General features: G+C 41.1%; 1 protein-coding gene across 12 annotated transcripts in view; it reads right to left on the bottom strand.

The window, feature by feature from the left end:
• MALRD1 (MAM and LDL receptor class A domain containing 1) overlaps nt 1-15615 on the bottom strand; it is a 450491-nt gene that overhangs the window by 95991 nt on the left and 338885 nt on the right. For all 12 annotated transcript variants that reach the window (XR_008310576.1, XM_053266536.1, XM_053266535.1 and 9 more), the window contains one exon: nt 11103-11304. Coding sequence is in view for 11 of the 12 variants with exons in the window: in XM_053266536.1 (XP_053122511.1) it covers nt 11103-11304 (202 nt within the window). In the remaining variant the exon portion in view is untranslated. The remainder of the gene's footprint in view (nt 1-11102; nt 11305-15615) is intronic.

The raw sequence follows: 15615 nt of genomic DNA, 5'->3' as shown, positions 1-15615 counted from the left end.
CCTCCCTCCCTGTGGCTGCTATTTAGAGATTACAAATCAAGCATATCAGGGTCAAGTACGTTACTGACATAGCTTGTCGACTGGCCTTCAAAGGCATGACAAGGAACTCCATGCTCATGTTCACCTTCATCTGGTCTCTGAATTCTCTTCTCTGATAACAAAAAAAACTTCCTATATGTTTTTCCTACATTTATCCAGAATGTTTGTATCTTTACTTTGGCATAGTGAAGAGATTATCATCTCTACAGGATACACAGAAGCATATTTAAAGCCAGTGCAAAATGTCTGACGAGAAAAAGCTAAGGAGAGAGGAGTTTTAAGTGTAGCTGATGTCAACTCTCTGACAGAAGGTAGATTAAAGCCATTATTTATTAATTATTTTATTTATTAAAATTTTCTTATATACTGCCTCCTACAAATACACTAGGCAGTGAACAACAATGCCAATAACAATTACTTTAAAATAAAAATAAAATAATACAAGTGGGTCTTAAGAAGGGCCTTAAAAGCAGCCAGGGAGGGGGCTGAATGAATCGTGGGTGGGGGGAGTGTTCCAAAGAAGAGGGGCAGCTACAGATAAGGCCCTCCTACAGGCCCAGGCACCACACACTACACCAGGGCCCGGGACACTAAGGAGGGTCAGCTGAGAAAACCTCACAGACCGGGATACAACCCATTGTACTTGGGAAGTTTTTATTCTGCAATGCACTTGTTCCATGCGACCCCAGTAGTATGCCCTGCTATGTTCAATAGGTCATTGTGCACAGGATTGAAGCCTTTGATTGGTTTTCTGTATACAGCTAGAGAAACAGAGCACCACTCTAGGGTAAAACAAACCTTTATTCCTCACAGAACTGAACGAACGTACAGTATTTGACTTCTAGGCAACGCTTGCTGACAGTAAGTTTCAACATTCCCTGTTTCTGCTGCAACATTCAAAGTGGGACTCATGAATCTCACCATGTCAAATACAACCACAAATTGTAACTACATGGAAAGAAGGAGCATGACTCATCCTCCTTCTGTATAATGTATGAGCCAGCTCTGAAGCACAATCTACACAGAACTAAGTGGTAGAAGAAACTATGTCATAGGAACCTGCCATACACCAAGTCAGACTATTGGTCCATCTAGCTCAGTATTGTCTCCACAGACTGGCAGTGGCTTCTCCAAGGCTGAAATCTCTCTTAGGGGATGCCATTTTGAAATGCTTTTTCGTATGTAACGCACCCACCACCAACAGCATATTGGGATGAAAGTTTATAAACCCAGCCCTCTCTCTGCTTTTCTACTTGCAGGGAATTTCTTTCTTCTATACTCTTTAAAAGAGGGGAAATTCCAAAAATGGCATTCCCTACCTTTAGTCTGAAGTGATATGGCCCTGTCTTAGCATCCCAACAACTTGTTGTAAAGCACTGTAGGTCCCGTAGAATCAGGACTGGCTTGGGTCATAACTGAATTTCTTTTCAAGAGGCCGTGGTGTTGGCATTACTGAACCAGTGGGAGCAAAAACCCCGGGCTGTGGATCTCAGGGGGCCACTTACCAGCCCCTCCTGCCCTCTACCCTTACCCAGTGCCAGCCACATTGCTGAGCTGCTCTAGGTTTGCCTCATCCCATTGAGAACAGATGCCCCCCTTAAAGCAGGTCTGTTCTTGGGCGGGCATGGGGCAGTACACCAGTGCAGTGACATCATCAGACTGCTGCTGGCACCAAGTTGGGTAGGGACAGCTAGCAAAGGCAGCTTGGTGGCAGCTGGTGGATAGGCGGGGGGGGGGATCTGGAAGGCAGTCAGGCAGGTCAGTGCCTCAGATCTCACCCCAGGGCCACCTTCAACCTAGCTACACCCCTGTGAAGAGGTCGCACATATCAGATATCTGGTTGAATAGCAAAATTCGATCGTATAACAGGGACAAGTAGATATGATAGTGTGTCTTTCTGATTATTTTTAAAGTTTTTGAGGAGGGATTGCCTACTTTGGTCCATCAAGCTCTTGTTTGTACTGGATCTGTTGTTAAATTTTTATTTTAGAAGTTCAAGAGTATCCAATTCTTAACCTTTTCTTGCTGATTAAAAAAACACCACCCTTTAGCTGCCGTCCTCTAAGCACTTTATTCTGCAATGGTGCAACTGACTTAAGTAGGATTACTTTTGAGTAAGCAGATAAATTGTTGTAGTTTTTCTTTTACAATCACAGCCAGACAATGAGGCTGTTCTTACAATTAGCCAAAACTGGGCTAAGGAAGCCAAGCCCGGTCTTGGCTGCCCGTAAGAACTGCCGGGATCCTGCCTGACCCCAGCAGTGCTAAGGTAGCAAACCTGCCTACACAACCACTCTCTTAAATGAGGTCCCTGCTCATGTGCAGTGCTGGCTGCTTTTAGCTGGCACTGAAACACGGATGGGTGGCTGCCCATCTCTGGGGGAATCCTCATAATGCACTGTGCACTTGCAGACGGGTGCAAATTATGGGAATTTGGGGGGTCGGAGAAACACATCCTGGACCCTGACCCTCTGTGTTGCCAGAGAAGGCAGCTGCACATCTGAGTGCATAAGCTCGGCGCCCAGACCCAGAGCAACAATAGTCTGAGGGGAGGATAGCTTTTCAAGCCTTCCTTCCTGTGTGCCCTCAAGCCCGATCACTGATCATGAGAAAGGGCTCAGTATCCATTTCTGTAGTTCTGAGGAGGGAGGAAAAAAGGCAGGTGCCCTCATTGCCCTGAAAAATGAGAGTACTTAAACCCTTGTCATAATTAGAGTCTAAGAATTCATGCTTTCTTGACACCTTCCTCTTTAGAAAAGGAATTTAACAGGAGTCGGCAGATACATAAAGGTGAAGGTTGTGATCCAGGCAACCTTATTTGGCATGAAGTTTTAGGAAGAAATCAACTGAAATGTGTTTAGGATTGAGGGGCCAATACGGTTAAGTGTGAAAAGTGATGCTTCTGAGATTTCAACAGGGAAATAACTGATGAAGATGATCACATTTCTATCTCCATTAATCTAGGATAAAGCCAAACATAATGCCTTGGAAATCAGTGGTAATACTTTCAAAGTCCTTAAGATAAAGCAGTGTTAAGCTGTCAGCTAGTAAACAATTAACACAATAAAACCTTAAGGGTATTTTTTTTAACCATTTGCACTTTTCATTATAAAGTTTCATTAACATTAATGATTCAGTATTTCCTGCAGCATTAAGCTTTGGTTTGGATTTGTTAGACCTCATGGGCTGTTTATGAACTGTAGCTGACCATGATACACTGGGGTATAACTTGATTCCTAGAGCACAGAAATAGCTATTTATTTATTTATTTATTTATTTAATTTATTCATTCATTCATTTATTTTATACTGCCTTCCATAAAGCATCCCAAGGCAATTTACAAAAGTTAAAATACAATAAAATATCATTAAAATAATTTAAAACTTTAAAAATCGGATAACAGTAAAAACCATATAACACCAACAACAGAAGCAGGAGAGCTGAGAGAACCCCTAAGGGGTAAAAGTCTGAACAAATAATAGTCTTTAGTTTTTTTTTTAAAGCAGCTACAGATATTAAAGAGTGGACATTCACTGGGAGCTCATTCCAGAGCCTGAAGGCAACAACAGAGAAGGCCCTGTACATATACAATAAATATGTATATATGGCAGACATGACGTGCTTCAGCTTAGAATATTGGGGAGAATTAAATGCTTTTATTTATTACAAGAGATAAATTTATTTGTAATGTATGTATGTGTTTATTTAATTAAGATATTGAAGGTTCTTTGTCTTTAGGATCTTAGCCTAATTAACACTCATGTTTTGTGACTGATCTCATATTAGGTAATCAATCATACACCCATCCACTCCTTCTTTGTTGTTACTTCCATGCAAGTCCTTGCCTTAGCCCAGTGGTAAATGGACATGGTTTGTTTCATAAATCAGAATTTACTGTCCTGGAAAGGATATTTAATAAAGTATTGCAATTGCAAATTTAGCATTTCTTAAAGGGATCCACCCCACCACCACCACACCTCCCCCCTGCCCAGCTTATTTTGTGAACTGCAAGAAGAAACTGGAATAATTTCCCCTGAAACTCTGAAAGTATCTCAGTTTTTGCTGGCCCCAGTTCTGATCTCAGTTGGACCCCATCATGCAATGATGTCTGAACACTCCCCCAACTTCCCCACATAAGCCTCCATATCTTCTATCTTACCTACCTGATTGGCTCCTTCTTACCCTCTTGATTAACCTGGTTGCTGAAGATCGGACAGAGGAGGGAATGGAGATTTCTCTCCTCCTACTGTTGGGTGCATGCATGCTGCTACATTTACCCGAGCAATTAAGTGTACACTTGATTTTGGAGGAAGCATCCAGGAACATATTTCCTCTTCCCTTAGATGTGGAATAAACTACTCCAATTGCATATTTTTGTTAATCTAACCCCTTTATCCTCAATATGTTTTCAATGGGAGTTATTTCCATACATGTGCTTAGAATCACATCCTAAGAGCCTAATGGGACTTAGGTACAACATTTATTATAAAGAGATCTGTTTCTGATCGATAGAAACTAGAGAATTCTGAACTGCAACTTATAACAAAGTGCCATTAAGACAAATACTGGTTTACTGGTTTTTCAATTATTTACGAGGGCCCTTAATTTATTGTGGTATTTTTATTCCTGCTTAGACTGTAGTTGTACAATCTCTCTCTCTCTCTCTCTCTCTCTCTCTCTCTCTCTCTCTCTCTCTCACACACACACACACACACACACACACACTCTCTTTTGGAAAACAATGCTATTTTGAAAAGCCAAATATGTCAAAATTACACCAGTTAATGCTGATAAACTCCCACAATCACATAAGACTCCATGGATGATGAATAACCTGAAGCAGTAGTTAAAATGTTATCCTTGTGTCCCTTCATTTCCCATTAAAAAATTGATCTATGCAAGGACAAGTATCATGTGAATGATTATTGCAAGATTCACAAAGTCAAACTTTCTACGTTTATGGGCTTCCAGACAGCCTTGTGAATGATCATGAGTATTCGCCAAAGCATCAACCTCCCTGCTGATGCCTATAATTCAGCGAGTGAGTGCTCAAGGTCTTGCTTTTGGTCTATAAAGGAGCAGGTAACCTAGTTCAAATCTACTCAAGAGACGATCTGCTCTTGAAACATTAGCGTTTGATAAGACAGGATAGGCTTCCCGACTTACTGAGTAATTCAAAATGTTCAGAAGTCAGTCTTTCTTCTCTTGAAACTTGCATTGTAGTGTCATGGCCAGGCTGGTGATTATACCTGAATCTAGACCTGGAAGCATTTGCTGATAGGTTTGGGCAATACAAATATTGCTGCATTTCTTGGATTTAAAAAAGGAATGGTTGGCCATCCAGTTTTTGAAGGCTCTTACTAGTACTGTAGTCTGTTGCACTGAAAGGACAGCATGAACTAATTTCACCTGGAAATGTGTATATGCATAATCAGACATCAAATTCTGCTTTATTTTGTCATTGATTTCCATGGCACTTCTTGGATTTGCTATGGGGATTTATTAAACTGAAGATACCATGAGCTCTTAGAACTTAAAGATATATGGCTGACATTTTACACAAGGGAATTCAGGCAGTAAGCACCACCTACACCCGTGTGTGTGTGTGTGTGTGTGTAAGCATTGCCAACAGGACTGCACGGCAGGGCACCAGTGCTCTGTTGTAAGCATTCAGTGCATGGTACAACACCCATTATTTCCAATGGGCATTGCATCGCTCAGCCGCATTCACAGAGTGTTTGTGATAGCCCTTCCCATGGTGCTCACACATACAGTACTCCGGGGCATGGGTGGAGCTCCAGCCACCTGTGTTGCCTTGCATGGTATATCAGCCTTCCCTTACTGGTTTTATAAATAAGGTTAAAGGTAAAGGTAATGTGTGCTGTTGAGTCGATTTCGGCCCCTGGCCACCACAGAGCCCTGTGGTTGTCAATGGGATTTACCATTGGCTCCCCCCATGCAGTGTGAGATGATGCCTTTCAGCATCTTCCCATTTGCTGCTGCCCAATATAGGTGTTTCCCATAGTCTGGGAAATATAACAGCCGGGATTTGAACCAGCAACCTCTGGCTTGATAATCAAGTCATTTCCCTGCTGCACCATTAGGTGGCTAAGTAAGGTAAAAGCTGCCCAAAATTTGTAAAATTTTAAGGTGAGGTTTGGGTTTCCCCCCTTCGTTGACACAAACTGCAATTCATCAGTATAGTGGCATCACCAGTGACATCAAGGACTGAAGAAAGAAATGTTGCATGGACTGTTACTAGGCGTCTTTTTCAAGCTTTTATTTCCAACCACCAAAGAGAAGAAAAGCCCTCAAGACTATTCCCAAGTCAGTGGATTGAACATTGTAGTCTGTGTTTATAAAAACCAAAGGGCAGCTGAGATCTCCAAGATTCCAGAAGCTACAACTTCTGGAAGCTACAAGAAAATGCTGGGAACCTCATAGGTGGTGGGGGAGGGGGAAATGTAGTTGGCTCCCTATTAAATGATCCCTATTATGAACAGTAACAAAGCGTGTAAAGGCTGTACATGACTCAGCAGCATGATTTCAATTATATGGGTCCTCAACGGGCAGGAGATGGCAAGACATGTGTCGAAGTGAACAATATTCAGTGGCATCAGCAGATTGCAATGCTTCTTAAATAATTACAAGACATTGCGCCAGCATTTTACTGGAAAAGCACAGGATCACATTTTATCACATTCAAAAGTATTCCATTCAAAAATATTCGTGGGTCTGGCAAAATTCTCTTGTCTAATGAGGGCGTGCTATTTAAACACACACACACACACACACACACACACACACACACACACACACACGTATAAAACTTGGGCGAACTGAAGGAGCTGATAATGTTTTATTGCTTAGAGCTACCAACCAGCTAAATGGTGATTGCTTCCATTTAGAACAGGTTACCCTGGAAAACGTAAAATAATTAAAGTGAGGCTGGAGAAGTAATAATGCAGAAAGAGAGGGGAAATGTCTGCAGCAACAAAGCAATCCTTTAAGGGAAGAGAACATTATGGAGGATAGTGTAACAGTATGTTCTCATACTGGTCTTTTATCTTGAGTTGAAAAGTTGCTGAACAACGGTAATTGTTTTGTGCAAATAAACAAACAAATAAACAAATGCCACTGATAAAACACAAGTTTTTGTACCCATTAACACATACAGATGGAGGGGGAATGGAGCTAGGTTTTTCACCCACAGGGTAAAAGGCGAGAGATCTGTTAGCTTTAATAAGAAAGAAACAGCCTCCCTCTTTGTCTTACAGAACATAAATAGATGTGGATGTTTACAATCCTTAAAAATATATATTAATAAGACTAATGCAATACCACAATGAGCACTGATTCATTGGAAATGAATCGTTCCGGTTTCCAATGAGTCTTTGTGAAATTGTCTGACAGAGTTCAAAGCAATGTCTCAAAACCTATCTCCCAACATGATCGTTATGGCAGTCTAGAAGATACAGTGGCCTACATGGTGGGTATAATTCCTCAAAGTAGTCCCATTGAAATCAAAAGGACACATTAGGCATTGTGTAATATGTCCTTTTTATTTCAATGGAACTGCTTTGCTTTTTCCCTCATGATATCAGCCACTGATAGCACATCAGAATATGTAGCATAGCAAAAAGTATCCACATAAGTCAACCCTTTTGATTTCTATATGTATTGCACTGGAGGGGTGGGATACAAAAGACATATGTTAGAATATTATTCAGCCTTAGCTTAACAGGTAACTTGCTTCAAAAACAGGCCGTGACAGAGAGGCCCACCTGTTTCTCTGCAACAGGATGTAGCTAACCACTGATTGTTCCAGGATGTGACTGTCTGCTAAGAACTAGCTTTTACTATATCTGCTGAGAGTTAGTTTTTGCAAAAGAGCTGACGTGTTAGAATATAAGTAACAAAAGATAATGTAGAGAAATGGGCCTCGCCTTCTAGGAAGGGCAGGAGCATCAGATGACTTGAACGTGTACAGGAGAGATGAGATGCCTATGCCAATCAGAGCTTGTATGTCTGAAATGTAACCATATAGGGATGCTTGCCTGAACTGGGATCGTGTGCGCAGGTGCAAGAACAAGTTGTTTACTGCTTGGTATATAAGAGGGGTTGCCCCAGATGTCGGGGCGGCCGCCACCTGAACTGTTTGCAAATTTAGGCAATAAAGCTTGTTTGAAACTCTGATACTGGTGTCCGGTGTATGACCTAACCAAGAGAATGGACAAAGTGTCAGGGGAGCCCCCCTGACTCTCACCCAACACATATATAGCTCTATATCTATATCAGGGCAGAGCTACAAGTGTTCCAAGGCATCCAATGAACATGGGGCCTGGATCCCAAGGATTTCTGTGGGGCCACTGCTGGGGGCGGGTAAGAAGCGAGCAAGCGAGTGAACCAGGGACAAGTCAGAGAGGGTGAGCCAAGCTACCTGCTGAGGAGGAGGAGGCAGAGGTGGAGGTGGTGTTATCATCAACAAAGAGAGCCCTTCACCTGCCTGCTCCCCAACCCAATTGCCCCAATATTTCCACCAGCCCAACCGCCCACCAGCCCTCATGCCTCTCTCCCTCCCCTGCTCCCTGATGCTATGCATGGGGCCGCGGGAGCCATCTGCCTGCCCGCCTATCCTCCTGCTATCTATATAAGCTATCTATCTAAATATCACAGCTATCTATATAAATATATATTTAAATTTCAGTATATGCCCACTTTGTGATTGTGCAGCCATATTTGCTCTCACAGAAAAAGGCACAATTCTGGCATTTCCAATGAGCGAGCTGAGAAGCAGCTGCGATGCCATATCCATAATTCAAAAGCCTTTCAACATAATATACCCTCTATATGGTGATTTACTAATCTCTCACTCTGGTAGTTAACCACTGATGTCGACTAGAGTGAATGTCAACTTAACAGACATAAGCAGTCAGTCAGTTTCCCCCACTGACGACAAGAAGCCATTTTAAAACACAGCAAATCTTTGATGTACAACCCTGTCAGACCTGACCTTTCACCATCTGAAATATATCTCCCTAGCACATTAACCATGTCTTTGAGAAACAAAGTTCCTGCTGGGGTTCATTTGAGCATGGGCTTCAGCATCTCCTGTAGAAATCAATGAGATTGAAAGGTGGCTGGGTGCATCAAGCTTCAGATGTTCAGATTGGGAACTGAAGCTAAGAAGATAAGATATTTCAGCTTCAGTTCCATTATCTGAACATCTGAAGCTGCTTTATATTAGCCAGGCCATTGGTTCATCTAGCTCAGCATTATCGACATGGACTGGCCTTGACACTCCAAGGTTTCAGATGGATATTTCTCAGCCCTATCTGGATATACTTGGGATTGGTTCTAGCACCTTCTACATGCAAACCATGTGCTCTGACACTGGCCTACAGCCCCTCCCCATCATTCTTAATATGATAGTTAATTATCAACACCACACAGTTGTAGTCCACACAAATGAAATAGTATGCACAGCTTTGCAATTGTACTGCTAATCATACTCCAGAAATTCTCTCTGGAATAAGAATAATAGGCCCCTGTTATTCTGTTTTTATGTTTCTGATTGTCTTGTGTTGCTATTTTTAGTTTGTGAAACTGCTTCATTGATGGTTTTTTCTTTAAAAAGATATGTAAAAACGGATCAATAGAAATTATTTTTTAAAAAAGAAAAAGAAATTGTGATTAATATATATTCCGATGATTCATCAGCTTTTCACAAGAGTAAGGTTGTGCCACATCACCAGCACTTCAAGAATATGCTGCATTTTCCCCTTGAGATGTGTTTTTATTGTCATTGACAAAAGAGGCATTGTTTTAAACATGATGTTAAACAACTCACTGAACAGGCTGATGTTTTGCAAGTGGGGGTCATAATTAGAGCAGCGCAACCAGTGGCAAATTATTCATGAACATATTCTCCAACACTGCTATCATTTTTCATTTAGCCATAACTGCCACTGTTGCCATCTGCTTATTGCCAACCACAGAAAAATTATTCTTCTGAACAGTTAAACAAATGGCCAATTTTAACACGTCTACCCTATTCACATGCAAATAAAGGCATTTACCTGTGCTGGAGTTTTTAATACTTTTAGAAGTACCTCTAACGCGAGCGGAGCTGTCTCATTAAACTCAGATCTGTCCCATTTTCTTATAAAGCAGGGTGTGGTCCAATTTAGGGAGCAAAATGGGTGGTAAGCAGGTGTGGGGTGCTGAACCTCTCTTTCCTTAAACCTTATTTCCCTGCAGTCTGTTCCCCAATGAGCCCATTCTCGTGATCGGAGAATGGGCTCGGCAGGGCAAGGGGAAGAAGCTGTGAAAAGCTTCATCTGCAGACAATTGTGTCCATGTTGCTGGGCAGCCAGATCGGCTGCCCTAACAATTGCCGGCTTCTAGCAGTAGCAGGGAGGGAGCAGGGAACTTTGGGGGCTAGGGGTCATAATGCACTGTGCAATGCCAGTCGGGAGACTACCTGAGTGCAGGTGCCGCGCAGAGTCACGTGGTACCGACACACGAGCATTTAGCCCACTTTTTGGGTACCCTTGCGCCCCAAACCCGAGCTAAGCAGCGGGTTCCCTAAGTGTGCTTGCTGCTGCACCACTGCTAGGAGCCATGTGCATACACACATCGAAAACAGGCTGGGCTTCCTCAGCCCAGTTTTCGGTGCATGTATGAAGAGCTTCATAGATACTTTTCTTGCAACTAGACATCAGTACCGGGAGTGAACCCAGCAGGGGGCACCACCTGGGGAGAAGCACTATCGGGAAGAAAGTGTTAGATGGATCTGCCACTGTTGTATATGATCTGGTCCTCATAGGGGCTTCCCACTCATTTATTCTGACACAGAAATTAATACTCTTGTTGGGAAAGGCATGATTAATTAACAACCTCATGAGTGTCTTGGAGGAGGCTTAGATTGCATTGTGCATAATAATAATCTGAAAATTACTGCAGGTACAGTGCAATCAGAATCTCAACAATATTACTAAAATATGATATATCTCTGTTAGGACTCCCCGCCCCCCAGATTTTATATCTGTAAAATTACTTACCTCCGAATGCACATTCTGGCGTGAAAGAAATGTCATCGATGGCAAATTCTATGAGCTCATTTGCTCCAGCCACTGCTTCAAATGCCACTTTGAAAGGGCTGCTGGTGGAAAGGATCACATTTGCATATGTCCATGCACTACTTTTATTTCCAGTTGCTGACCACATCAAAATATCCATTCCAAATTCTTCAACAGTGTAAACCTAGGTAGCAAAATACATTTCTCAGTCTCATCACACTGTAGCACAGTGATAAAATAGTCAAAAATTCTATCTCAAAACAGAAATCACTAAATACACTCAGGACCACACCCAGTTTTGCAGTCTGAACAATGCCAGTTTATGAGTGCTCGATATAAGGAGTTGAACGGTTAAAAAAATAGGTTGACTTCTGGATCAGGTTGATCAGTTTTTTGTTAACTCCCCACTTTGGTTTTGGTTCAAAAACTAACTTTAAAATGTGATTCAGTAACATTTTCTCACTTTGAACCAGCTTTGACCTGGATAAGAAACATATCATTCAGAATAACACCAAACTCTTTTGCTTGCAGAGAAATGCAATAAAAAGAATATAATGATAACTGTGTAGCTTGTGGGGAAAAAATGGCTTATGTTTTAAGCTGCTTATTTTAAGGGTTTTGACAAACTATATATATGTGTGTGGATTAAAAAAAACAGGAAAATAAAACATTAACCATACAGATGCAAGCCAAGTGTCTGATTACTGAACCACTTAAGGCCCATTTACACATTATGTTCAACACTCATACGAGTGTTCAGTGTACACAGATACAGATCTGTACGCAGGTACAATCATTCACACATTATGCTGAACGCAGGTACAGAAGTACACTTCCTATCTGTTTCATGCATTTTAAGGGCCTGTATTCAGGTTCACTTTTAAAATGAAAACAAGTACTGTCATTCACACAAACAAATGTATTAGTGTACAGACATCTGTACATTCGTACAGCACAATATCTGAATCGGGCTTTAGTTTCAACCAATATTGTGGTTCAGGTTCCATTCAACTCACTGGCACAATAATTAAAAGTATGTTAGAAAATGAATTATAAGCTCTACTGCAATGTCATTTTATACACCAGTGGCATATTAGTACTTTGTGGTTGACATCCTGCCCAGCAAAGCACCATTTCAAAGGGAAAAGCACCAATGTAGCACCAGTAGTTCTGAAGAGTTCGAGACTAATACTGCACAAGTGCTAGTGCATGTGTGGGGAATTTCAACGGATTTCCTTTACCCCAGAAGCAATGTGTCATCTGAAAACATGTTCCTGAGAGCTGTGCGACCATCGGGGACATATTTTCAGGTGGCACAGACAGCTTCCTTGGGAAGAGAAGGTCATTGTAATTTGCCCCCACTTCTGTGGCAGCAGTGGAGCTGAGTTAGTTGAGCTATTCAGAAGAACCAGTGCTTCTACCGTTGTGCAGCTGCTTTGTTCATCACAATGTCAGCCTGTATATTTAAAGGTTCTATTCAGGTTCAAGTTCTATTCAGGTTCAAGGCAACCAAGACATTTTAGGTTCAGGTTCAGTTCTGATTCTCTGGGGGAAAAAATCTATCTGAACCAATTTTGGGATTCAGGTTCCATTCAACTCACTAGAACAATAATTAAAAGTGTTTTAGGAAATTAATTATAAGTCCTACCACAATGCCAGTTTACACACTAGCTGCACATTCTCTAGGCTATGATTAATTATTGAGAAGAAGAGGGTATATTGGTTTTTGTATGCTTTTTAAAAATTCTATTACCTTCTTGTTGAACAAGGCAATATAAAATCTGGATTCTTGTACTGTAGTAATTCTTTTGAATGCATTTTTCTTAAATCTGACAATTATTCCTCTTTCAATCAATAAAGGTAATTTATTATTTGATTCATTGAGATTGGCACTTTTCCATTTTCAACTGATCAAATGAGTCAATTGCAAATGAAAATAAAAACCATAAAATGTGTATGCAAACATTCTTTAGACAGTAAAGATGGAGAGAATTTTTTTAGACCTTCTGCTTGGCAAACACCAACTAACTACACAGAACATTTGAATTGTGAACAAGGAATCCACCTGCTTCAGAGACCAAAACTGACACAAGGTGTTTATTAATGAGTCTTTGCTTCCATAACTGTTCTAGGGAGACTATTCCAAAATTTACCTTTTAAAAAGCTGAAAACTATTTTCTCATCTCAAGTCTCAAATTTGTTTGAGTACACATTATTTCATTTGGAATCAGTGATTTGACAGGGGTATAGCTGTTGAAGATCATATAACTTGTGATCCACAAAAATGAATGCTGCATCCTGTATGCCTGAGAAACCACCCACAGCCCTAAATCCTAGGCAAGCAACAGCAGCAGAAGCAGAAGCAGAAGCAGATATATCAGGTCCTTGGTGGACCTACAGGTAAAAATATGAAGCAGCCTTCTACTGAGTTTGACCATCAAACAATCTAATTCAGTATTGTCTATACCAAGGGTCCCCAATCTTTTTAAACAAGTGTACCCATTCTATCAAACTTTCAGCTCAGATACCCCTTAGAGATTTTGTGTATGCGTGTGTGCATGCATGTGTGTGTGTGCGCATGTGAACATTACAATTATGAGACTGGCAACATTACTCAGACAACTTTACTAATGAGTACTCCCACTGAAATTAATGGGGCAAGTAAACTTGTCCCATTAATTTCAATAAGAGTGCTTATGATATGAGTAGTGGGGGAATGCTTGACTAACAAGCATTTAGTTCAAATCCCCCACAGGTATGTTTTCCAGACTACAGGAAACACCTATTTTGGGCAGCAGAGATACAGGAAGATGCTGAACGGCATCATCTCATACTGCACAGGAGGAGGCAATGGTAAGCCCCTCCTGTACTCTACCAAAAGAAGACCACATGGCTCTGTGGGCACCAGGAGTCGAAATCAACTTGATGACACATGTAAGCTAGTCTCATAACTGCAATGTTTACATGTGTGTGTACACATATATACATAAAAGCACAAATTTAAGTATTATAGCTAGGGAGACAGACTACTAGTCAGCGGCTTACATTGATACTATGTTTCTCATAAGCAATCTTACTGAAATTAATGGGACAATTTTAATTGTCCTATTAATTTCAATGGGAGTACTCAGTGCTTATTTTCTGAAGCCTCTCAGCCAGGCTGAGGGGAAAGGAGCACTGCACATCAGCACATAGCCAGCGAATCAGGAACTAAGGATGTCAACATCATGTCACACTTTCCCATCTTCCCTCCTCTTCTGCAGTGGACACATAGCTGAGGATGCATTGGCTTCAAGCTGGCAACCCTCAGATGGAGAACAGTGTGGTTGCACAATGGGGAGGTAGAAAGGGCCCTGAATAGCCCCTGAAAGCCCTTCAGGTATCAGAAATCCCTGGTCTATACTAAGAGGCAATGGCTCTCCTGTTTTAAACAGCGGTCTTTTCGATCCCTCTTTGGAGGCATCAGGGTTTGAACCTGGGGCATTATGCATACAAAAGCAGGTATTCCCACCCCCAGCACAGTACTTCCAGTGACTGTTGCTGGTGTCTATCTTATGTTTCTTTTAGATTGTGAGCCCTTTTGGATTCTTTTAGATTGTGAGCCCTTATGTTTCTTTTAGATTGTGAGCCCATCTTATTTATTTATTATTTCTCTGTGTAAACCGCCCTGAGTCATTTTTGGAAGGGCGGTATAGAAATCGAATTAATAATAATAATAATAATAATAATAATAATAATAATAATAATCCGCAGCAGCAGCAGCAGCTACTGGATCATGGTCCCATACTTCTGATAGACCTCCAGACAAGACTGGGCTATATTCAGCTTGAGGGTTCACAGGCTGTGCAGTGCAGAGGGGTCTGCAATGAAAGCATGAGTGCACAGAGAGATTATTTTCTTACTGGTTAAATTTGGAGCAGACGGGAAAGACAAGATTAGCAAAGGAAAGTATCTATAATGTTAATAATTACAGTGGCAACTGGTTGAGGAAATGTGAACTCATCTTGTCAGAGCATGGGCCAGTGCCAGTTGAGCTGTGATTCCTAGATCTTGGTGTTGCCAGAAAATGAATTAAAAATAAAAGGCACTGATATACAATAAAAATAAAATACACTGATATACAGTTGTACATGGCATGTCTTTATTATACAAAACTCTTTGCAATGGTGCCAAAAACTGACCATTCCAGAAGCCTTAGTTATAGTTGTGACATTGTGGAAAGCCTTTACAGCTTCCAGATGATACCTTCAGCCTATTTGGAGGAAAATATTCCAAGAACCTAGTGATTCGGCATTTTTGTATTTGTGTTCAGCAGAAATTATTCATGTGTTTTGTATTTACTGTTACATGTAGCACCCCCAAAATGATTTTAACTGATATTCTGGACAGAATGACAAGTGGTAATGGTTTCAATAAGTTTTGCTGCTGTCAGGCAAGAATAAATATTCAGTGTGCAAAACAAAACAGCTTTGTACACTGCTACAGTGCAATGATT

The sequence above is a fragment of the Hemicordylus capensis genome, chromosome 6 (genome assembly GCF_027244095.1).
Source record: "Hemicordylus capensis ecotype Gifberg chromosome 6, rHemCap1.1.pri, whole genome shotgun sequence".
Taxonomy (NCBI): domain Eukaryota; kingdom Metazoa; phylum Chordata; class Lepidosauria; order Squamata; family Cordylidae; genus Hemicordylus; species Hemicordylus capensis.
Note: the sequence above shows the minus strand (reverse complement) of the source record. Positions and strands in the feature narration are given on the sequence as shown.